The following is a 25,934-nucleotide window of genomic DNA, read 5'->3' as shown; positions in this document are numbered from 1 at the left end:
TGGCGGGCCTGGCGCCTGTGACCCAGCTGGGCCCCTTCCGGGGGGTGGGGTGCCCTCAGGCCTCTGGGCCTGAAGCTCGGTCCTCTCTGGCATAGCTGGCTGCCGGCAGAGCCCGCGGGCACGCCACTGCAACCCCCTCTGGCCTCTGCTCCGTAGCTGCGGGGTGACCTCTCGTTTGGGGCTCTACTCAGCTCTTCCCAGGAGGGTGGCACGGTTCCCCCCCCCCCTTTTTGGTGGTCCACCTCGGGTCCTTGTACTCTGGGGCCTCTGGATATCTGGGGCCTGGATCTCCTCCATACCTGCTTCATACCCTGGGGGACGGGGCTATGGCTCCCCTCACTCCCTAGCAGATCGTTACATGGAGAAACCTTTGGAATACAAGCATGCTGATCCACACAGGTATGCACACAGGTGTACACACGGGTGTTCACAGACGAGGACTACAGCTTTCTTGGCTGCTGCCTCAAAGCACATTGTGCGCTGTCTATCTTGCGTGCTGCACAATATCGTTTATTATTTAGTATCTACTGATATCTACTGCTAGCTAGTTTATTGTGATGGTGTTATATTTATTATGTTGCTCTTTGTTGTTTGCTTTCTCTTCTGTTTTTTTTTCTCCATACAGGTGATCCAGGTGTTTTGTTTGGTTTTTTTTTTCTTTCTTCCCCCCCTTCTCACCGTCTCTTCTCCCCTTTGGTTTTCTTTCTCTCCCTCTCTTTCTTTCATTCTTTCTCCCTGTCCTATCCCCCAGTCATGTCTGTCCCGTTTGTAGCAACTGAAAATAAAATAAATACATAATTATAATAAAGGTCAATCAAATGGACCAATGTGGCAAGGCCATGATGATCCACTTGGTAAAATAAATCCGCTCGGCATCTTTCTTGGCCTTAAGACAACAATTCTGATGGCTAAAGATCGAAACGGGACATACAAAAAAAAAAAAAAAAGGAAAAAAAAAAAAGAAGAGCCATAGGCTGGATCTCTTAAGATCTCACTGTTGGGTTTGTAAGGCCATGTTACTCCTAAATTTCTATCTTGTTCAAAGAGAAGATATAAAACAAAGTTCTAAGCTATTCGACCTGTGTGTTCTCCTTTTTTAAAAAGAATCGATAAAGAATCGAATCGTTAAACAGAATCGAAAATGGAATCGGAATCGTGAAAATCTTATCAATACCCATCCCTACTTTCAGGTTATTTCCTCTCATAGGAATCCTGAAAGAGATTCTGACGGACCAGAGCACATCATTCATGTTCCACACACTGAGAGAGCTTTATGAATTCCTGTGTACAGGGAGTGCAGAATAATTAGGCAAATGAGTATTTTGTCCACATCATCCTCTTCATGCATGTTGTCTTACTCCAAGCTGTATAGGCTCGAAAGCCTACTACCAATTAAGCATATTAGCTGATGTGCATCTCTGTAATGAGAAGGGGTGTGGTCTAATGACATCAACACCCTATATCAGGTGTGCATAATTATTAGGCAACGTCCTTTCCTTTGGCAAAATGGGTCAAAAGAAGGACTTGACAGGCTCAGAAAAGTCAAAAATAGTGAGATATCTTGCAGAGGGATGCAGCAGTCTCAAAATTGCAAAGCTTCTGAAGCGTGATCATCCAACAATCAAGCGTTTCATTCAAAATAGTCAACAGGGTCGCAAGAAGCGTGTGGAAAAACCAAGGCGCAAAATAACTGCCCATGAACTGAGAAAAGTCAAGCGTGCAGCTGCCAAGATGCCACTTGCCACCAGTTTGGCCATATTTCAGAGCTGCAACATCACTGGAGTGCCCAAAAGCACAAGGTGTGCAATACTCAGAGACATGGCCAAGGTAAGAAAGGCTGAAAGACGACCACCACTGAACAAGACACACAAGCTGAAACGTCAAGACTGGGCCAAGAAATATCTCAAGACTGATTTTTCTAAGGTTTTATGGACTGATGAAATGAGAGTGAGTCTTGATGGGCCAGATGGATGGGCCCATGGCTGGATTGGTAAAGGGCAGAGAGCTCCAGTCCGACTCAGACGCCAGCAAGGTGGAGGTGGAGTACTGGTTTGGGCTGGTATCATCAAAGATGAGCTTGTGGGGCCTTTTCGGGTTGAGGATGGAGTCAAGCTCAACTCCCAGTCCTACTGCCAGTTTCTGGAAGACACCTTCTTCAAGCAGTGGTACAGGAAGAAGTCTGCATCCTTCAAGAAAAACATGATTTTCATGCAGGACAATGCTCCATCACACGCGTCCAAGTACTCCACAGCGTGGCTGACAAGAAAGGGTATAAAAGAAGAAAAACTAATGACATGGCCTCCTTGTTCACCTGATCTGAACCCCATTGAGAACCTGTGGTCCATCATCAAATGTGAGATTTACAAGGAGGGAAAACAGTACACCTCTCTGAACAGTGTCTGGGAGGCTGTGGTTGCTGCTGCACGCAATGTTGATGGTGAACAGATCAAAACACTGACAGAATCCATGGATGGCAGGCTTTTGAGTGTCCTTGCAAAGAAAGGTGGCTATATTGGTCGCTGATTTGTTTTTGTTTTGTTTTTGAATGTCAGAAATGTATATTTATGAATGTGGAGATGTTATATTGGTTTTACTGGTAAAAATAAATAATTGAAATGGGTATATATTTGTTTTTTGCTAAGTTGCCTAATAATTATGCACAGTAATAGTCACCTGCACACACAGATATCCCCCTAAAATAGCTAAAACTAAAAACAAACTAAAAACTACTTCCACAAACATTCAGCTTTGATATTAACGAGTTTTTTGGGTTCATTGAGAACATGGTTGTTGTTCAATAATAAAATTATCCCTCAAAAATACAACTTGCCTAATAATTCTGCACTCCCTGTATTATGTCGATTCTGACCAGTGGATATCACCCCTAGACAGATGGCCTGTTGAAGCAGCTGAATAAGACTCTAAAACCCACAATTCATAAGTTCATTAGTGATGATGAACACTACTAGGACCATTGATTGTATTGGTGATTGGATCTTCTGTTGCTTGCAGTGCAGAAGGTACTCCAGGCCTCCAATTCCATTTCCCTGTGAAAAGCTATTTGCTGGATACCACAAGATAAAGTGCTTATGTTACTCCATTACTCCACCACTAAATTATTTGCGAAGTGGCAAGGGCCCTTCAAAGTCACATGGCAAATGAATGATGAAGATTATGAGGTGATGCCAACTGACAGGGCAGGAGCAAGGCAAATTTATTATCCCAATCATGGAGACTGGTGAAGACTGTCTAACAATCCTGGCGAATGATAGATTGATTGATTTACAGGCAGACAAACAAATTCTATCAGTCTTGCTATGCTCCTTTGTGATGGCCTAGAGAACAGATGTTTCTGAATTGCAGCAGCCCTTTGCTGATGTGTTCTCCCCTCTACCAGATTGCACTAACCTCATACACATCATTGTGAGACTGCCTGGGTGCTTTTTCACATCACTGGATTTAAGGGCTACTGGTAGATTCCCTTGTCTCTAGAGTTTGCTTTTACCTATACCTAAGTACTTTTATCTAAAATTCACACACTTGCACTCCGATGGATGAATCAGGGGAAGCTCGGGCTTCAGTATCTGTCCAGAAGGAAGTGAGGATAACTTCACCAAGCCTCTGATTGTTAGGTTACTGGCTCGATCACTTTAAGCACAGATGACACAGGCAGTGTCCACATGAACCGTCATGCACACAGTCTCTATGACTGGGCATGTGAATTATTTAGAATTTAGTGATTCTGATTTCCTTATCGATCACTTAACAATTTACTCCCAGGAGAAAGTAAGTTGTTGCACTACTCATTACATCACTTTGCATTTCTCCATAAAATGATCTAAAATGCATTGTCTCATATTTACCATTTAACAATATAAACTTATCAGCTACAGTCCCACACACCAACACAAATCCCTATTTTAATGAAGCTCTTTCTCTTAGACCGGACAGGACAAAAGAAACCATTCTTTCCTTAGTTCAGACAGGAGATCATCTTAGAAGAGCCACCTCGACGGGACAAGTCTCGGCTGTCCATCTGCATCTAAACGACAAAGGTCACTCTTTTGAGGATGTCAATGTTCACATTTTGGACAGAGAAGACAGTGAAAGAGGAGTGAAAGAAGCCATCTATGTCCACTGTGAACAACCATCTTTAAACAGGCGGGGGTTTACGACACCAACTGTCTGCCATCTATAATCCAGTTTTGAGATCCCTTCCCAGACGGAATAACGCCCACTCACATCCTGGGCCATTTGACCTCAGTACATCCCATGATAAGGTGGGGCCAGGTTTCACAATGGGTTCACCCAAAACCTTGGCTGATTGTGACCCACACCCGTTTTCACATCTTGATTAGGTAGAGGGTCAATAGGGGGTCCATGTCCCTGTTGGAGACACTCCCATAGGCCTTAAAATCTGGGACTCTCCACCAGTTGCTCTTAGAACTGAAGAAGCTTCTCAGATGAGAGGGGAAACAGCAGCGAATGAATATTAAATTACAGCACATTTAAGTAGATAAACCTCAAGCCAGCAGTGAATTTAAGCAGCATTAAAGCTTACTTGTCACGGATGTATTCTACTTCTTCATGGATCTGGTTCTCCAAAGGAAAGTCAAAAATCATGTTCTCCACTCGTTTTTTATGGATAACCTAGAGAGAAACAAAACAATGAAAATCTGTTTTCTGTGCTCAAATCTTGTTTGATTCATTTTTAACCCTTTAAAGCCAAGTTTATTATATTCGATATATGAGTTTTTGTAAGTGGTTTGCCTTCTGTGTCATCAGGGTGAATTTTTGTTGTTGTTGTTTTTACCCCCAAAAAGCTGAAATAAATGTTAAAATATATTTTGCAAAAAATACACATAGCTAAAAAAAAACAAAAACCGCCTGATGTAGCATATATGGTACAAATTAATACATAAAACACATACACAAGATAATACATCAACCAGATTTGAAATGATACTGTATTAAGACTCTTTTATGAGTAGATGACATTACCTGGACCTTAGACACATACTCTTCATGCTGAAGGTGTTTGATCATGTCAGGGAACCACACAGACAAGCCATAAAAGCTGTAAAAAACATGAGACGCTGAATTAACAAAAGGTTAAGAATAAAAGTGACTCGTCATCATATCACTTTAGACTCTAGACTCTATTCAGTCAGTCTGCCTCTGTCAGTGCCCCCCTGGGGTGGCTGTGGCTACAATGTAGCTTGCCATCACCAGTGTATGAATGTGTGTGTGAATGGGTGGATGACTGGATGTGTAAAGCGCTTTGGGGTCCTTAGGGACTAGTAAAGCGCTATATAAATACAGGCCATTTACCATTTTGGATTCTGACATGTGAACTGCAATGTTGCCATATTTCATTCCCATATCTGTTGTGAGGTAATACCGTATACAATTCATGTTAGGGTAATTATTTCCTCAGTGATCTAAAAACCAGGGAGCAAATATTTAGAACGAATTCTCTGCTTCGCTGACCCACCTGTGGGTGGAGTTTCTCCTGGAGGCTGTCCTTTCTATGCCTGCTCATCAAGCTCTTGGTAGACAACTATTTAAAGATTTCCCAAATTATAACTATATTAAGAAACCGTGCAGGTAAGCTACCTGAACTCGACTCCCACAATAGTATTACATCTTTACTGTGACTCTGAATCCTGCTGCTCCTCTGAAAAAGAAAGTCTCTAGTAAGAAGTACTTGACTCCCTGGTGTAACTCTAAGATGTGCACCTTAAAGCAGATAACCATAAGCTGGAGATGAAATGGTGTATCACTTATTTATCAGATCTTCATTTAGTCTGGAAAAATGGATCGCTGCTCTTTAAAACAGCCTTAAACCTGGAAAATCTTACTATTCTCAGTAATTGTCAATAGCATAAATCTTACTAATCTTACTATTGAAGAAAAAACAACACCAGATTTTTCTTCAGCATTGTAGCCATGGTGACAAAATGTCAAAGGTCTGTTGAGCGAACCATTCCTTTAACTTCCTTGGACCTGGCGTCCACATATGTGGACATCACATTTTTGGTTGTTTAGACCAAAATACTATATTTTGCTCTACAAGGGCCTGATATCCACTTACAAGGACATCATGCTGCCACTGTTCTATTGAAATTTTAAACGAATATCCTCATATGTGGATCTCATTTTTGCCAGAAACAAAAATCAGGTAAAAATCTGGCAATTCTTTGTTTTTACATTCATCAGGTCCCAATCAGCCCAAATATCAAAGAGAATTAAAAGATGCATGCCATTGGAAGAGTTCGGATCTTAGGAGATTAACCTTAATTAGTAACAACTTAATGAATTTCTTTACAAATAACTTATTATCACACCTTTGGCAGTTTTAGCCATTTTGACCACGTGTCTCTGTCTTATCTGGGGCAAATTGTTACCCAAATCAAGTCTGGCTCTCCCAGTGATGTCCTTCGCCATCGCTTTTTTAAAAGAAGTTTGGGAGACTATTGGACCTTATATTCAAAGGCTTATGAACAGCAGCCTGACTTTAGGTGATGTACCTGTAACTTTTAAACAGGCAGTGGTCCAGCTTCTGCTGAAACGCCGTGGCCTGGATGCCTCTTTGTTGTATAATTTCAGAACTATTTCAAAGCTTCCCTTTGTTCCTAAAATTTTGGAAACGTAGTGTCTTCACAGCTGCAGACTTTTTTAAACAGTCAAAAAAAAAAAATTGCAGTATTTCAATCAGGTTTTAAAGCACTTCACACCACAGAGTCTGCACTTTTAAGAGTTTTTAATGATATTTTACTAACTGCTGACTCTGGGAATTCCGTGTTATTTGTGCTTTTGAATCTCACAGCAGCTTTTGATGCTGTAGATCACAACATTTTAATTTCTCGCGTAGAACATCATGTTGGAATTAGAGGCACAGCCTTGGAGTGGTTCAGGTCATATCTGTTTGACAGAAGTTTCTCAGTCTCACTTGGTAAATTTTATTCATCCTCTGCCCCCCTCCCATGTGGTGTACCTCAAGGATCCATCCTCGGGCCCCTTCTTTTTAGCATTTATTTACTTCCTTTTGGCCATATTATTAAAAACAAACAAACATAAAGTGTCATTTTATTGTTATGCAGATGACTGTCAGATTTATCTACCCCTGAAACTGTCATGGTCCCCGTGTCTCTCTGGCTGGCTCACACTGGCTACAGGTTTTGTTTTTGTTTTTCTCTTCCTCTCTGCCTCTCCCTCGCTCCTCTCTGCCTGGGCAGAGCTCGTTACAGGCTCTCGCGCTTGGCCCACACACCTGCGTGATTGTCACCACTTGCTGCTGATCTGGCTGATTTCCCCAGCTACTATTTAAGGCAGTGGCACAGAGCAGTTCGCCGTTGGAACGTTGAATCTCCTGAATATCCCCCTCCTGGACCAGATTACGGACCCTTCCTGTGTGTGGTGGTGTGAGTGAAGATTTGGGAGCCAGTGTGGTTGATGAGGAGTGAGTGTGAGGATTACCCCCTCTCCCTGGAGCCCTGGACCCCCCTCCCAATTCACTGTACATATATATAGCACTCAGGTGTTCCCCGTTGTTAATAAACTGATTTCTTTTGACTGTCTTCAAAAAACTCTGTCTGCTTGTAAGTCTGTCCGGTAGCCATGACAGAAACATAATGACCCTCACTCCCTCAGGCCTATTTTAGAATGCCTCAGAGCATGGTTGGCTCTGAATTTTTTTTTAATTTTAATGAAAAGAAGACAGGTCATTATATTTGGGCCGAGTGGCCCTGGTGTCCCACCACCTGACTTGGGTCCTCTTACATCCTGTGTCAAACCAATTGTCAGCAACCTTGGAGTAAAAATTGACACAGCTCTTAAAATGGACAAACAGATAGGTAGAGTGGTGAGAAATGGCTTTTTTCAGCTGAGGCAGCTCTCTAAAGTCAAACCTATTATCTCTTTTTGTGACTTAGAGTTTTACATGCATTTGTGACCACTCACCACTTGATTATTGTAATACACTTTATATTGGTATTGATCAGGCTTCACTATCCCACTTGCAAATGGTCCAGAATGCTGCTGCTCGCCTGCTGACAGGTACACACAAACACGAGCACATTAGCCCTGTTCTTGCCTCTTTACACTGGTTTCCTGTCCATTTTAAAATTCATTTAAAATTTTTATTGTTTGCTTTTAAAGTTTTGAATGGCCTGGCTCCTACTTACCTGTCAGACCTTCTACACCTATACACTCCACAAATGTCTCTCAGATCAACTGACCAGCCACTCCTTGCTGTCCCCATGTCGAGACTGAAACACCAGGGGGACTGAGCTTTCCCATATGGAAAAGATATATATAAATCTTATAAAGTTTGTATCTGTCTTGTGTGAAACTTGTATGAAAAGCATACAAGAGTGAAAACAGATATAAGATCCCTTCAAAAATTATATGAATGAAACTTGTATGTTTTGGATACTTCCTAAAACAATATATGAAAGTAATGAGAAAGTGGCCACTTTCATGAGTAAATCATATAAGCCTTATATGATTCACTATATGAAGTAGGCCAAATCTGATGCAAGTCTTTTATAAGTTTTTTTCTATTTCTTTTCCACATGGGTTCGCTGTTGTGGCCCGAAATTAAGGAATAAGTTGTCCCTCCATATTTGGCTGGCCCCAACACTTGAAATCTTCAAATCACTTTTAAAAACACACCTTTTTTCTAAGGTTTTTAAGGAGAAGAACCACAGTCAGCTTGTAGTCAGTTTTAGTCAGCTTTTGATTGCTCTTAGTCTTTTTTTACTTTGTTAGTTTTATTTATTGTATATTTTATTGTCTATTTTACTCCTGTTTTAATATTTACTGATTTATTTTATCCCTTTTTTAATTTATGTATTTATTTTATTGTTATTTAACTTTCTTTGTCTGTTTAATGTATGGTTTTTAACTTTTATCTGTTTTTCTTTTACTGGAAAGCACTTTGGTCAGCCATGTTGTTTTTAAAGTGCTCTATAAATAAAGTTGGATTGGATTGGAAATAAGAATTTAACCATTAGAAAACATGTTTTTCATGAGTTTCTTCTTCATTCACCTTTTTCCACTTACTATGCATCTATACACCACTGCTTTCATTATGCATAAATTATTATTCATCTCTAGCTGTCATCCACAGTGTGCCTTTTATCCTGTCTTCCTCCCCTCAGCCCAACCAGTTGTGGCAGATAGCTGCCCGCCTGGTTCTGACTGAGGTTTCTTCCTGTTGAAGGGAATTTTCCCTCCCCACTGTTGTCAAGTGCTTGCTCAAAGGGGGTTGTGTGATAGTTGGAGTTTTCTCCCTTTTATTTTTAGGTCTTTACCGTACAATATAAAGTGCTTTGAGGCAACTGTTGTTGTGATTTGGCAGCATATAAATAAAATTGAATCAAAAGTTGAATTGAAATTGGGAACTTACCTGAAAGCCATGCAGAACCAGATGACAGCCATGAAGAGTGTAGCAAATCTCAGCTCTGCAGAAAGGAGAGATGCCACGTTCCTCAACACCTGGTTTACATATACAAACACAGAATGAGCCTAGAACCATGCAGTTTTTATTTATTACCACTGACTGCTTTGTTTCCAAAGCAAGGAAGTTTTCCCTCACATGACCTAATTGCCTCGTCTTTATAAGTGGCGACTGAAGACAAGGAATGTGGAGCTTGTTTTCAGCACCACTTGCTTTTCCACATTTTTGTTAACCCATTTCCACTTTTTCAAAAAAGAAAATTTTGATGATCAAACGCAGTCGGATGAGCATGTATCTTGCATGGCTGAGAGTGGACAGCCTGAGTTCGAGTATGACCCGAAATCTTTTAAAAAAAAATTCCATCTGGGATTAATACAATTTCTCTGATTCTGATTGCTGGAAACCCAAACAAAGCACGTAATAAGAGGCTCTAATGTAATCGTCCTGTTAATGTTGGTGGCGCCAGTTACACAATGGACCCAGAGCCAACAGTGCACGGGCAGGAATGCATTTCCGACACCTAACCTTTACCCACTCTTCCTCCAACAATGCCCAGGGCCCAACCAGGTTTTGGTGGTGCAGGATCTGCACGCAAACAAGCCAACCACAGCCTCATGTACACCCTGAACCCACTCCTCGGCCACACACACCTGTAGCTCATTTACTCTGGTCTGAATCAGTTAATGAGTTTGTAAACTTGTAGCTTTTGTCTTGGTTTGTTTCGTTTTCACACAACAAAAAATCCAATTGAACTCCAAATAAGCCAAAATCCATAATTACAAACCACACACTAATGTTCAGTAAACTCATTGGCCTGATGTGTTTGGGGAAAGAGAAACAAAAGTAAGTACAGGAAGAAAGTGCAGTGTTTTGTACTGCTGAACACAGAGAATTTATAGTTATTTCATGGCTAGCTGCTAGCCCGTAGAGACACAACTATAGTTCCCGCATTGAGAATACAAAGCATACAGCAGGATGTTTTTTTAGCTCAAACCTGCAACACACATGATAGTTGGCTCGGATCGGGGTCAGCACATGCTCAGACATTAAACAAACTGCTCTGGAGGGTTTTTTTTTTAACCGTACCGAGACCAGCCTATCCAAAGGATCTCGGTGTGGTTATTTTGGTCCACACTGTATTTACTGTGTTTTTTTGTTTGTTTGTTTTTTTGTTTTGGTTTGTTTGTTTTTCCATAACTTGTGTATCTGCAAATATACACATTCTGTATTTTTCACATGAAAGAAACTATACTGTGGTGCTAATTTCTTGTTTTTGATTTATGTATGTTTTGTTTTGTTTTGCTTTACTTTTGTTTCATATGTTGTTTGTTTAATTTAAGACTTAAAAAAAATTAAATGAATGAGAGGTAAAACTTGAGGGGGTAGGGACAAATAAGTAAATACTTCTGCCTACTCCTTTTCAAACAAATAATGGAATGATATTTTGTAATGATTGTGAAGGCACATGTTTGAAATGTTTGAAATAAAAATGAACTGAACTGAACACCTGCACAAACAAACTTCACCAAATGGGAGAATACAGCAGAGTCCCATTTGAATGGAGTAAACACTACAGGTGTGAAAAAAGACTCTTTTTAAACCATGTGGATCAACTCTCACCAGTAAAAACATGACAAACTTTTACACTTTATATTTTAGTCTATTAAATCAACTTTAGATTTAGTCTACTAAAAGTATAACTAAACTAAAAGACTTAAGATGTGTAAATTATGTTTAATAAAAATTTTTAGTCAAAATTTTCTGTCAAAATTAACACTGGAGGTTTGTGTCAAGCAAATTCGAGCTCTGGTGCCAGAGTGTCATCCTCTTTATAGTGTGTGCTGTTTGCTTGTAACTTTCCTCCTAGTCAGCGGAGAAGAGTGTGTTTTGATCATTTATAATTGTTTTGACCAAACTACGTGTTTTGTGTTCTTCCTTGTTGGTGGTGATAGTAGCTTCTGTCTCTTTTAGTTAAGTTATTAACAAATAAATAATTAAAGTAATAAAAATAACAATAATAAATTCATTTGTGTCATGTCCTTTGACACTTTCAACCTGGAGAGTTTTATTGTTATTTCTTGACATCCCTTGAACTATCTAGGGGAACATAACATTTAACTAGGACAAACCCACATTCACCCTTCTCTGACCCCTCAGTAAATTCAATTTTATTTTTATAGCGCCAAATCACAATAGGCACCTTATATTGTAAGGTAAAAAACCTACAATAATACAAAATAAGTCCAAGCCAGATTCTGAGCTAGAGATGGTGCTCCAGTCTGTGTTCCTACATACCAGTTTACAGAGTGTCAGTGAGCGTACAGCCCATCGTTGTACAGGTGTTCTTGTTGCACTCTGAACCTCGAAAAAACCGTCTTCAGTTGTTTTCGGTGTCTTGATGTGCACCACCTATAAAATAAAATAAAAAACGGGAAACTTTTTGAAAAACACTGCGAAGTAGCTTTTTCTTAACATAACAGAATTAGGTGTATTTACTTTACTTTATACATAAATTTATAGTAGAACAGACTTGGTTTCTCTCTCCTCATTTAATGCTTTTTCTTTATTTTCATGACTATATACACTGTAAAACTACAAATGAACACGTGGAATTATTTATTAAATAAAAAAGCGTGAAATAACTCAAAACATTTTTTATATTTCAGATTCCTCAAAACAGCCCCCCTTTGCTTTGATTACTGCTTTGCACACTCTTGGCATTCTCTCGATGAGCTTCATGAGGTCATCACTTGAAATGATTTTCCAACAGTCTTGAAGGAGTTCCCAGAGATGCTGAGCACTGACGCTTTTGTCTTCACTCTGCGGTCCATCTCCGTCTTGATTGGTTTTAGGTCAGGTGACTGTGGAGGCCAGGCCATCTGGCGCAGCACTCCATCTCTCTCCTTCTTGGTCAAATAGCCCTTACTCAGTCTGGAGGTGTGTTTGGGGTCACTGTCCTGTTGAAAAATAAATGATGGACCAACTAAACGCAAACAGGATGGGATGGCATGTTGCACAGGATGTGTGATAGCCATGCTGGCTCAGTGTGTCTTCAATTTTCAATAAATCCCCAACAGTGTCACTAGCAAAGCACCATCACACCTCTTCTTCCATGCTTCATGGTGGGAATCATGCATGTAGAGACCTTTTCTGCATCACACAAAGACACGGTGGATGGAACCAAAGATCTTAAATTTGGACTCATCAGACCAAAGCACAGATTTCCACTGGTCTAATGTCCATTCCTTGTGTTTCTTGGCCCAAACAGATCTATGCTGCTTGTTGCTTTTCCTTAGTAGTGGTTTCTTAGCAGCTATTTGACCATAAAATCCTGATTAACACAGTCTCCTCTGAACAGTTGATGTAGAGATGAGTGCTACTGGAACTGAGTGTGGCATTTATCTGGGCTCTAACCTGCGGCACCACAGGGAACTGTGCTGTCCCCTCTTCTCTTCACCCTGTACACCTCTGACTTCTGCTACAACTCTGAATCATGCCTTCAGAAGTTTGCAGACAACACAGCCATCATGGGGTGTATCTGGGGTGATTAGGAAGAGGAGTACAGGAGGCTGGTGAGGAACTTTGTTACACGGAGTCGCACAAACCACCTGCAACTCAACACCTCAAAGACCAAGGAACTGGTTGTGGACATCAGGAGGTCCAGACCAGGTTCACTGCCAGTTCAGATAGAGGGAGAGGAGGTGGAGGTGGTCAACAAGTACAAGTACCTTGGATTGTGGGTGGACAACAAACTGCATTGGTCATGCAACATGCAGCACCTGTACGTCCTCAGGAGACTGAGGTCTTTCAACATCTGCAGGAAGCTCCTGAGGATGTTTTACCGGTTGGTGGTTGCAGGAGTACTATTCTATGCTGTGGTGTGCTGGAGGAGCAGCACAGTAAAGAAGGACTCATCCAGACTGAAAAAACTAATCAGGAAGGCGGGCTCTGTGGTTGGCATGAAGCTGGACACTCTGGTGACAGTGGCAGAGCAGAGGATTAAAGAAACTGCAGGACATTATGGAGAAAGTTGGGCATCCTCTGCATATGGTCATAAACAACCAGAGGAGTCTGCTCAGCAACAGGTTGCTCCTCCCAAAATCTTGGACCAACAGACTTAAAAACTCCTTTGTCCCACATGCCATCAAACTGTTTAACTCCTCGCTGGAGGGGAGAGTGAGGGGAAACAGGAGGATAAAGGAGGGCGACTAAGCTGTAGTGTTTTTTCACTGTGCAATAATCACTGTGCAATAGTCTTGCAATTGTTGAAATGTGCATTAGACTTTGGCTGTCTACATCTCTTTAATGAGTATATTTCACTAGTATTCCTATTTATTTCTATGATATATTCTGTATTTATTAGTGCTGTCAGCGCTAATCTTGTTAAAATGACGTTAACGCCATAACCGCATTAACGTGACAAATCTCCGTTAGCTCATTAACGCGGATCGTCCCGTGCGTGGGGCTGCACGGAGTCAACGTGTTAGCGTGGTTAGCTCATCAATGCATTAGCATTGTGCAGCCCCACGTACGGGGCAATAATGCGTTTATGGCGTTAACATCATTTTAACAAGCTTAACGCTGACAGCACTAGTATTTATATTTGTGTATATATGCTATATTTTTATACTTATGTTCGCACTCCCTCATTCCCCTTTATTTGATATTCTAACTCTGTAATATGCAACTTCTGTTGGTGTTCTGCAACTGGAAGCTGAATTTCCCAGAGAAACCCACCAGATGGGTTAATAAAGCTCTATCTCATCTAATCTAATCTAATCTAATCTATCTCATCTAATCTAATCTAATCTATCTCATCTAATCTAAAACTGAAGAACAGATTGTGTGTCTGGATTCACCGCTTTCAATGTCTGAATGATGAAGCCCAACAGCATCTCATGAGAAATAAAGCCCCAGGTCAAGATAGTTTTCAGCATAATTTTACAAAGAATTTTGGCCTACACCGGCTCCTACTTTTTTCAGAATGGTCACTCAAATTCAGAACGATTAGACGCTATCTACAAACATCATTAGTCTAATACTTAAACCCGGCAAAGATCCTATGCTCCCATTCAGCTAGAAAAAAATCACTCCATTCACAATATATTCTGACCAAACAGTTTTTTCTTTTTATCAAGGGCAGACACTCAGCCAATAATACAAGCAGATTGATAAATATAATAGATTATTGCTCCATCAACAAATTAAAAGCCACAGATGTCTCTTTAGACGCAAAAAAAGAAGAAGCAGGAAACCATGACAGTACCAGAATAATGACTGTGTTACTAAATATCTCACTAGAGCAATATATTTACGTGTCAGTGCATGGGTAAGTAAAGGTAAATTCAGATATGACACTTATAAAAAAGTGAAAATCTTCACTTAACATTAATGCGTGCCGTAAGCTGTTAGTTATCCTTGAGCGGTTTCGTTTTATTGTTGAAAATAAACATTTAAAAAGTTACCATCAAATAAGAAAATCAGTTTATTCGAAAGTGCAATAAGAATCATTATTATTAATTAAAATCATTTACTTACAGTGAAGACTTTTTCCGGCTGCCCCTTGGCTCTCCAGTTAGTGTCATGGACCTGTTTTAGGATCATCCACGCGTCATCATGTTTGCCATTCTGCTCCATAAACAAACACAGGCAGATGTATTCAAACTTACACACAGCCATGGAAAAACGTTACAAAGAAAAAAAAACTGTTGTCAGTGTTCATCTATAGTGAATGTGAACTATCTCGGTGATCTCCAAAAACACTTTCATCGTCTCTTTTAAATTGATTAACAACTATGCCAGCTATGTTCTTTCCACATGTGTACACTTTGCAGGCAGGTGTACAAAGAAACACTATGCTAACAGTCTCACCTCCAGGAGGAAACGTGGGCTCTCGGGCATAAAGGTAAGTCCAACCAGAGAAGCAATTGCAGGGAGAGCCGCAACCAGGACGAACACTCGCCAAGCGTGGAACTGAAATTCTGTGCCCATACTGAAGCCCCAGCCTACACACACACACACACACGCACACGCACACGCACACACACGCACACGCACACACACACACACACACAAATCACTGTTTACAAGTTTTGAGAAAAATACTAAGGTTTTACTTCAAACTGTCAGAAGTAGAAATGTATCATAAACAGTGATTCAGAGCAGCATTAAGCAATGCAGGTGGTAAATGATGCATGTTTCCTCTCTGAGTTTACTGTAATTGTATGTATTTGCAGCTGAGACTGTTCAGGGTATTTAGTCCAGACAGAACAGAGGAAATCTTTTGTTTTGGTTTGTTTTTCAACAGCTAGCTCAACTCAAAAACTACAGGATAACGTTGTGCATTACTTTGAGGTTTGAATGAGCCCCAGCACTAAAAACCTGCAGAAAGCCATAACCTACAGAATCGTATTGGTGTGAAATTGTAGAGCCATTCAAAATAGAGACTCCTATTGCACCTTTAGTAGCACAGTGCCTTGTCACTGGGATAGTTCTCTTAACAAGTACTAGCCATAATGCTAACCACTGCACTACTGTGCTGCTGATATGTAAGACTGATAGAAAATAAAACTTAACAGGTTGCACCTCTAACAATGAGGTTGAGGTCACTGAGATTAATTTCATCCATCTTCATTATCCTATAAATAAAAAGTCTCATTGAGATTAAAATGTCTTTCCAAAGGAGACCTGGCCAAGAGGGCAGCAAAAGTTACAACTGATTAGCTTTTTATGGCTGACAAAAAAAACTATTGATTCACTATTGAATAGATAGTTGTGAATAGATTCACAACTATCTACAGTGGGGCAAAAACGTATTTAGTCAGCCACCGATTGTGCAAGTTCCCCCACCTAAAATGATGACAGAGGTCAGTAATTTGCACCAGAGGTGCACTTCAACTGTGAGAGACAGAATGTGAAAAAAAAATCCATGAATCCACATGGTAGGATTTGTAAAGAATTTATTCGTAAATCAGGGTGGAAAATAAGTATTTGGTCACCTCAAACAAGGAAAACCTCTGGCTCTCACAGACCTGTAATGTCTTCTGTAAGAAGCTTTTCTGTCCCCCACTTGTTACCTGTATGAATGGCACCTGTTTGAACTCATCATCTGTATAAAAGACACCTGTCCACAGCCTCAAACAGTCAGACTCCAAACTCCGCCATGGCCAAGACCAAAGAGCTTTCGAAGGACACCAGGAAAAGTATTGTAGACCTGCACCAGACTGGGAAGAGTGAATCTACAATAGGCAAGCAGCTTGGTGTGAAAAAATCAACTGTGGGAGCAATCATCAGAAAATGGAAGACATACAAGACCACTGATAATCTCCCTCGATCTGGGGCTCCATCCCGTGGGGTCAAAATGATCATGAGAACGGTGAGCAAAGATCCCAGAACCACACGGGGGGACCTGGTGAATGACCTGCAGAGAGCTGGGACCAAAGTAACAAAGGTCACCATCAGTAACGCACTACAACGGCAGGGAATCAAATCCCGCAGTGCCAGACGTGTTCCGCTGCTGAAGCCAGTGCATGTCCAGGCCCGTCTGAAGTTTGCCAGAGAGCACATGGATGATACAGCAGAGCATTGGGAGAATGTCATGTGGTCAGATGAAACCAAAGTAGAACTTTTTGCTATAAACTCAACTCGTCGTGTTTGGAGGAAGAAGAATACTGAGTTGCATCCCAAGAACACCATACCTACTGTGAAGCATGGGGGTGGAAACATCATGCTATGGGGCTGTTTTTCTGCCAAGGGGACAGGACGACTGATCCGTGTTAAGGACAGAATGCATGGGGCCATGTATCGTGAGATTTTGAGCCAAAACCTCCTTCCATCAGTGAGAACTTTGAAGATGAAACGAGGCTGGGTCTTCCAACATGACAATGATCCAAAACACACCGCCCGGGCAACAAAGGAGTGGCTCCGTAAGAAGCATTTGAAAGTCCTGGAGTGGCCTAGCCAGTCTCCAGACCTCAACCCCATAGAAAATCTGTGGCGGGAGTTGAAAGTCCGTGTTGCTCGGCGACAGCCCCAAAACATCACTGCTCTCGAGAAGATCTGCATGGAGGAATGGGCCAAAATACCAGCTACTGTGTGTGCAAACCTGGTAAAGACCTATAGTAAACGTTTGACCTCTGTTATTGCCAACAAAGGTTATGTTACAAAGTATTGAGTTGTATTTTTGTCATTGACCAAATACTTATTTTCCACCCTGATTTACGAATAAATTCTTTACAAATCCTACCATGTGGATTCATGGATTTTTTTTTCACATTCTGTCTCTCACAGTTGAAGTGTACCTCTGGTGCAAATTACTGACCTCTGTCATCATTTTAGGTGGGGGAACTTGCACAATCGGTGGCTGACTAAATACTTTTTTGCCCCACTGTATTCACAAATGTGTCAAAAATCTATCTAAAGAGCAATGAATATATCAATATTTTTCCACTCTTATTCAAAGGTTGCAACCAGTATTTAAAAATATACGTGGCATGTAGACTGGCATAGTAAGGGGCTGAACCACAGCTCTTCAATAAGAAGTCTAGCTCCATTTTCTCCTAAACCACATCCACCAAAGGTGTGAATGCACTCACTGGTCAGTATTGCTCACAAGCAAGAATGTAAAGTATCCTTTTTCATTTTTAAAACTGTCTTACCATATCTGGGTATAATTCCCCAGGCAGTGAATGAAGCATAGATCCCACCAATCATCCAGAACATACACAACCAGGACAGATGCTCTCCTCTCTTGTTCATCTGAAGAAACTCTGAGAAGTACGAGTACACGATCGGTGCTGTGCCACCAATACTGAGAGCAAAGACAGAAAAGAAGATAGTAAGGATTATTATTTAAATAATAATCAGCCACAACATTATTTTAAAGATTATTATATTCCCCCAGAGCAAAAAAATGAAGAAAACAGATGCTACACAAAAGCAGGTTGTGTTTTAGAAAACGTCCACTGAAAATCACAGAGCAAAGATGTGTAAAGATATTCTGAGCAAAGCCGACGTTTTCTTGGAGGCAACAAGAGTTCATTTGAAATTTGTATCACATTCTAAACCGCAACAAGGTGACATTTGATGGCACTGCCACCCCAGAATTCAGTTTGGCCTCCTTCAGCGTCACTGGAGTTGAAGTGCTGTCAGTCTGGAAACATGACCAACATCACTGTAATGGAACATGGATGCAAGTCGTGTGGTGAGAGACCGTGTGGAGACTGTGTCCTTGGAGGTTATGTGCGTATATGTGTATGTAAGAAGATTGGGGTGGGTTGTCTGACTCTAAGGTAACTCTAAAATAATTCTTGACTTTGAGGTGTATGATTTAATAAAATAAATTATATTTACAGAGTTTTGAAGAGAAAAAGTATTCCCAAGCATTTGAAATAAAAAGATGTGCAGATGGATGTTCATGTGAGAATGAGCTACCGATAAATCTAATTGAAGTGAAATTGCATAAAATGAATGAAACATGAAGTGAAGTGCATCCATATGTAACTGAATGTTCAAATGGGAATTACTAAGAAGTCATGTTACACGACAACATAGAAAAGAAGAAAATGTAATGAAGTGATTTTAAAGTTTCAACTTTGTTTTAAATCGTGTATGTAGAAAAGTAAGAGAGAGGATAACAGGATGTAGCTGGACATCGGGTGATAGATGTGAACAACGGTGACTAGACGCCACAATGGGTTGTTCCGAATAGATAAGTGGTTCTTCCCTTTGTCTCCTGTCAGATGAGCAGTTCAGAAGATTTGATCTAAGAAGTTCATATTTAGAAATTCCAGGAGAGACACCAGAGGGATCAACCAGTGCTTGATTATTGTTGCACACACAAGACACTTGATCCAAACTATAACTTACCCGGATGCTGTAGATACATACAAACAAAAACTGTCCCATTGTTCTACTAGAATCTGTGTTTTGCTGCTCAGTCTTCCCAGCATTTTCCCACATGCCACCTTTTCAGTCATTCTCTCCCTCCACACATTCAGGGTTGAGATTCTTTCAATGGTGTTAAAATAAGATGAACACGTGTCACTTTATCTAGATGTGGCACCTCACCCCTGTCCCCCAGTAGGCACAATCTTGGTGATTTCTGTAATTTACATTTGTCCCAGCTCTCCATGTATTTTAAAACAATTTCCCATATTGGGAAGACCACTGGACATTCCCACAAAGCATCCTTTTGCTTCTTGGCATTTCCAACACGTCATCTTTACTCATGCACATTTTATGAAGCCTTGTTGGTATGTAATAGTACCTGCTGAGAATTTTATATCGGATAAATTTACCTCTAGCCTCCCTGATTTAAAGCCCATTTTCAGAAATAATTGAATTCCATGCTCCCTCATCAAGAGTACAATCCAGATCTCTTTCTCAAACACTTTTAAGTCTTTTACGTGTATTGTTTTTAACCCAATGACCTAAATTACACCATTTTGACACCTTCGTAAGTTAAAGCACAGCAACTGCAAACTTAATTTAACTTAATTTGACAGAAAACACACTTGTCTTGGCTAAATTAGAAAAGATAGCCATGACCATTATAAGAAAAACATTGAAAACAAATGTGTCCCATGTGAATGCAATTTGGCTCAATATGGAACCTCATTTATTTCTACACTGTGTAAAAAAATGTTCTGCACTTGGGTTGAGGAGATTCCAGTCAACTAAGGTGTGTTTTACTCCAGCTTCAGTTGATAATCTTCACTATGGTAGCTGCTATAGGACAAATGTGTTTTAGTTAACTAAGAGAGACCAAAATATTACATTTACACTTTAGCTTATAAGGCTGTTTAGTGTGTTTCTGCTGCTGTCTGGACCAGCTCTAGATCCAACAGCCATCCCTATCTCTGGATGGCTGTCAGTCCACTGTTTACCTCAGCTGTTAATGTGGGGTAAAAAGCATCCACCCTAATTTACTTTGAAAAAGGCTTTAAAACTGTGTGAAAGGAGTCCGACAGTCAGAGAGTCAGACAAGCTCAATTCGGCTGATGAGAGCATTACTGAGGTGAGTTGTTGAGGATATGCTGAACTGTTGGTAACGCTGCTGTTAGCTCCTGTTAACCAGCATCAGTGAAACTGTCTTTGAAGCCAATGTAACTTTGTTGGACTCTGATGCTTGAAAATGTAAGAATCAAAGCTTTTAGAATCAAAGTCCCAGAAAGTTGGTTCTGTGCATCTGGATGTAGCGTTTTCAGTAGGAGAAACATTTCATCATCATCAGGTGACTTCTTCAGTTTCAGCTGACTGCAGGTTTCCCCCTTATAAACAGTACATTTGCATAATGATTACATCTCATCATTGAAAGAGTGTCCACTGCCCTGTGTGTGTGTGTGTGTGTGTGTGTGTGTGTGTGTGTGTGTGTGTGTGTGTGTGTGTGTGTGTGTGTGTGTGTGCGCGCATTACCCAATGCCAGAAAGAAGTCTGAAGAAGAGAAAGAAGCTGTAACCCTGAGCTAAGGAAGACATAAATGCGAAGATACAGTTTATAGATAATGCCAGAATCAGACATTGCCGACGGCCAACTTTGTCTGCCAGTCCTCCCCACAGAAATGCTCCCACCATCATGCTCAGGAAAACGATGAGACCTGCACAAAGAAGAAGTAATAGAGGATGCCATATCAAATTATTTAATACTAAGGATATGTTGCAAAACCTCAATATACTCAAAATCAAAACCACATCTGATTGGTTTCATCTCTGTTACCCTGGTGTTTCTACTCCTCCCTGATTGCCTTTTGTGTCTGTGTATATCTAAAGCCTCAGTTTGTCGTTTGCTTGTGTCTTCACTGTGTATTCTGGCTGTTTGTTCCCAACTTATTTAACTTTCTCTTAAATTTGGTTTTGTTTTCTTTCCCATGGATTTATACCAGCCTAAATAAACGGATCACTTTTTTGCTTTTTCCTCACTTCATCACACTCTACCATGACACACCTATTATCAAACATGCTCTGCAGAAATATATGAAATCAAATTCCTTCTTTACCTTGTTTGGTATGGACTTTCATGAGCAGATTGCTTTAGCCTTAGGCAAGCATTTAACACTGATTGGTGCCAGATTGGAATGCTGACAATATTTTAAACCAGTGTACAGATGGCCATGCAACACAGGATAACTGTGACTCATCATACTGGTCTCCAGTATTTTACACCACGTGTAAAATATCTGTTTCACAAAGGTCCAGGGACACCTGGGCAGCACCCATATGCTTTTTTCAAGGTCAGTACAAAAAGAATTGGTGTGTCACTCTACTGATTCTGAACACGAACAGACAATATCGGTTTCGATCAAACCTTGGCAATTCAATTCAGTTTTATTTATAAAACACTAAATCACAACAGCAGTCGCCTTAATGTGCTTTATATTGGAAGGTAAGCACCCTACATTAATAAATAGAAAACTTTAAAATTCAGACATCAGGGAAAAAAAGAAAAACTCTCTTTTAACAGGAAACATCATTTCTGATGTTATGAAACCTCTGGCAGAACCAGGCTCAGGCAGCAGCCATATGCTGTGACCAGTGGGGGATAAGGATGGGAACTGATAAGAATTTAGCAATTCCGATTCGATTATCTATATCACTTGTTGATTCGAGCGTTTATTGATTGTCATTCTCATCAATGAGAGTTACCACCATCACTAAGCAGCATCTCATTACATTACATTTGTGTAAATTGACTGCATACTGCGTTGTCAAATGTTTGTGTGTGTCGGAGGCATTTCCCCTCTTTTGTTGAGATTGCTGTTAAGGTTATTACTTAAAAAGAAAAAAAAGTAAAGTATTACATATATTACACGAATACCTTTCTTAAACAAAGTGTAGTACTTTACTTGACTACTAAATTCACTGCGGAGAAATTAACTGACCTACAAACAACTACAGACATGAATAACTTATTCTTCCTGTTTGCATCAGTTCACACAAACTAAGATTTTATTACTTTTTAGATTTTAAACTGATGGAAACTAACAAACATCACAAGCGAAAACCTGATTCACATGGTGACTTTTCCTCAGAAAAATACCGTTTTCATCTCGAGTCATTTGGCTCAACAATTACCAGAGGTAAAAAGAAAGCCTCACTTACAGCCCAGACATTTTTTGTTCACTAACGACTTCTTGTATCTAATATATTATCTTCCCCTGCAGGTAATGCAACTTCTGCATGCGTATTCATTTCACATTTTAAGGAGGCAAAGTGTGAAGTGGACTCGGTGGACTGGCGTGTCTATTACACGTTCAGCCTTGCTACTGGGGTGAAAAATTGCATCAGTAGCTGAAAGGGTCACAGCAGAGGGAGCTACATGAGATTTCTCATCAATGCCAAATTATCTTGGTATGATACCTGGATATAGTGTTGACTACTGCAAAGTCATTTTCAGGTTTTTCTCATCGGTGATATAATAACTAACACCTTCCGGTACATCTTAATCTGTTGCCACTGAAACATTTCAATATATATAAAAAAAAATCTATTGTGGTGCCCATTTATCACATCAACATCTTATTGTGATAAGGCAAACAGACTTACTGTGTTCATGTGCCTGGGTTGACAGCAAGAAAAAACTACCAGCTAAAAGCTGCAAGCAAAAAGGAAAACGAATATTCTCCAGCTTAAGTAATAATGCTTTTGGTGAAGCATTAGGAAAAAAATCATTTCTGATGTTATGGCACCTTGGCATTGTTTAAGGCACACTGTTGAAGTAGTACAAGCACCTAAGAACCTGATTATAAAATGACTCCTATAAAAAAGCTAGCAAATACACTTAATCGATCTGGAATATACTCCAGATCTTTTATTTTCTACATTTTTGATAATATAAAGGGAACAGGCCTCATCTGGGTATGAATCCCTGAGATGTGGAGCTTTTTATGAAAATTAATGTAGCTCCCTAAACAGTTAATGAAATGCTTTTGTTAAACCCCTTGAATTAGTCCTCACTTCAATTACATCTTCCACTTTTGATTTAAAAGCCACTATACAAAACTGCCTCATTGTCCAAATACGGCTGGACAAGCACTGCTTGCTTTGACAGAACAACACAGATGTAGTGCACCTGTGGGTAGAGTGGGTCATCTACCAGTTGGAAAATTGGAGGATTCATCCTTTCCTGTCAATGTGTCAAAGTATTCAAGATACTGAATCCCCAGTTGTCCCTGATACATTAACAGGTGAGTTGGGTGTGTGTGTGAAGGTAGATAAAGGCAGTGTATGAATGTGTGAAGTACTTTGAGTGCTCAAATTGAGAAGGAAGGGACCTCGGATTGTGCTTATTCTAAACAACAATCACTACAGCTAATGCTTACCCAGCATTCCTTTCTCTGCATTGGACAGACACAGGTCCTTTTCTGCAGACGGTAGAACAAATGCAACCACAAAACACTCAACTCCATCAGCCATTAGAGCCAGGCCCAGCACTATGAAGAGCATCCACTGGAATTTCCCATGACCACATTCTTCCATGATGTACTCATACTGCTCAGATAACTCCTCTAGATCAGATGCTGCACTGCTACCTGTTTGAGGTTTAGCCCTGGAAGAAGCCATGAAGACAAAAGAAAATGTGAATCTTTGATTACACTGAAAACCAGATCTGATTACACTGTCCTGAATATATGATAATACTGAATACATTATTGATCTCTTGAGGAAATTACTCTCTCTGCAGAGGGCGCCCACAAATCAGGCACCCGGGGTGCAGTGTGTATGGACGCTACCTTGCTCAGGGGTACTTCAGGGTAGCCATTCAGTGGATTCAAACCCCCTACCTTCTGATCATGGGGTGACCACGCTACCTACTGTGCTATCCCTGCCCTATATCTGGTTATTATTGCTGTCACTCTCAGATATGCTATCATGGAAATTATTAGGTTTTGTGCCCAATTTTTGAGGTTTAATTTTTGCATTCCTGTATTTACAGTGTTTTGACTTTTTTTTCTTATCTAAGCTTAAGCCTTTCATGCATAGTGGTCACTACAGTGGACAGCTATTCAAAGGCTGTTTTCTTGTACTTGTGTCAGTGTTGATGGTATACTTGCACATAAACCACTACACTGGACACTGATGTGTCACTCCATACCCTGCCACCCACTGGTCGTTTAATGTTACTATAGATATATGACGTGTTTCATTGTAATTATTGTTATTTAACCCTGTCATGCATGAATTATGACAACCTCAATCAGGATTTTTTTTCTTAAGTACTTTATTCACCTTTTCATGCCTAAAGATGGATATATATACTTAAGAAAAAATCCTAATTGAGGCTGTCATAATTATGCATGAAAGGGTTAAGTAACGTTTAGTTTGGGGGGGGTTGCTGATTTTAATGATATACTATTTATTATTACAGATAAACTTAAATAGCAGTATATTCCCTCTGCAACATTAAAGAAATATGCACAATAATGAATAATAATTATAATCCAGTATTATATATGATTCTGCATTTTAGTTCAGACACTTTCAGTATATTTTGATACTAAAAAATGTACACTAATATTTAAACAGACTGTAAAACAATTATTAAATATAAAACAAAGTTTAAACTCCAGTGCAGTGGCCCTTTTTATTTAGTTTCTGTGATATGGCACAAACTTGTAAATCCATTTATGACTGATCCATTTTTCAGATTTCCTGAGACCCCCTCACCACCAGCTACCACTCTACAGTGAGAGTGCCCAGAAACATTAAATATGCAGTGCCTCACCATGCAGCTCTCTGTGCAGCCTTTGTGTCATCAGGATGTGGAATCCCTTGATATTCTCCTTCATACATCTGATCCTCTTCATCATGTCCTTCAGTCACATCACTTGCTGCATCGTCTTCCTGAAGAGGGTAGTCTCCTTGGTTGTATATGTTGTTCTGGTAGTGGTCAGCCATCTTGGCCTACTAGACCAGCTTTTCTAACTGTTAATATAACTGTAAATAAAAGGTTTTGTTTGGCTTGTTAATTATGTCAGTTCTGAATTTTAGGGAAAAATATAGTTGTCATAAAATAGCAGTTGGAGTTCTTAGTTAATCATACTGACTTACTACCCTTAAAAACTAGTTTCAGGGTCATTAGTCACTTTACTCCACTTACTGGTTTTTAAACTTAATAACAAATAAAGGTCTATTAATGACATCACACCATCAGTCTGTATGATTTGCAGTGCAGCCTATTCAGGTGTGACTGTCCCAATAAAACAAAACGTGTCTGTTTCATCAGTAACTTCTGCTCCATGTTGTGCTTCTTATGGTGCTGTTAGTGGTAATTCCAAATTCCTGTAAGGTCCTCTCTTCACTCCTGAAAACAAAAAAACTGGTTAGTTTATTGTACACTGTGACACTTGGAACACAGAAGACCTTACCTACCAAAATATGCTTTTTTAAACGTATTTATTTTTTCTGCTGATTATGGTGGTGGTGATAGTGGTGATGATGGAGGTGGTTACTGCTGATGAGCACTCTGCTCTGCG

The 25,934-nt window shown here is 40.1% G+C and overlaps 1 protein-coding gene across 1 annotated transcript in view; it reads right to left on the bottom strand.

Moving 5' to 3' along the window:
- The window catches only part of LOC146628421 (synaptic vesicle glycoprotein 2B-like), a 36,419-nt gene extending 11,063 nt beyond the window's left edge, over nt 1-25,356 (bottom strand). Inside the window, exons 1-10 of the mRNA XM_085357819.1 lie at nt 25,184-25,356; nt 23,781-24,007; nt 20,879-21,059; nt 18,121-18,272; nt 15,335-15,468; nt 15,002-15,091; nt 11,759-11,872; nt 9,413-9,501; nt 5,002-5,077; nt 4,562-4,650 (exon numbers count right to left, since the gene is read on the bottom strand). Coding sequence (XP_085213945.1) covers nt 4,562-4,650; nt 5,002-5,077; nt 9,413-9,501; nt 11,759-11,872; nt 15,002-15,091; nt 15,335-15,468; nt 18,121-18,272; nt 20,879-21,059; nt 23,781-24,007; nt 25,184-25,356 — 1,325 coding nt within the window. The remainder of the gene's footprint in view (nt 1-4,561; nt 4,651-5,001; nt 5,078-9,412; nt 9,502-11,758; nt 11,873-15,001; nt 15,092-15,334; nt 15,469-18,120; nt 18,273-20,878; nt 21,060-23,780; nt 24,008-25,183) is intronic.
- Nucleotides 25,357-25,934: the final 578 nt, after the last annotated feature.

Source organism: Diplotaxodon limnothrissa, linkage group LG7 (assembly GCF_057381915.1).
Source record: "Diplotaxodon limnothrissa isolate DT_005_m linkage group LG7, D_limnothrissa_male_GT1.1, whole genome shotgun sequence".
NCBI lineage: Eukaryota > Metazoa > Chordata > Actinopteri > Cichliformes > Cichlidae > Diplotaxodon > Diplotaxodon limnothrissa.
The sequence above is the reverse complement of the archived record's forward strand: the minus strand, read 5'-3'. Positions and strand labels throughout refer to the sequence as shown.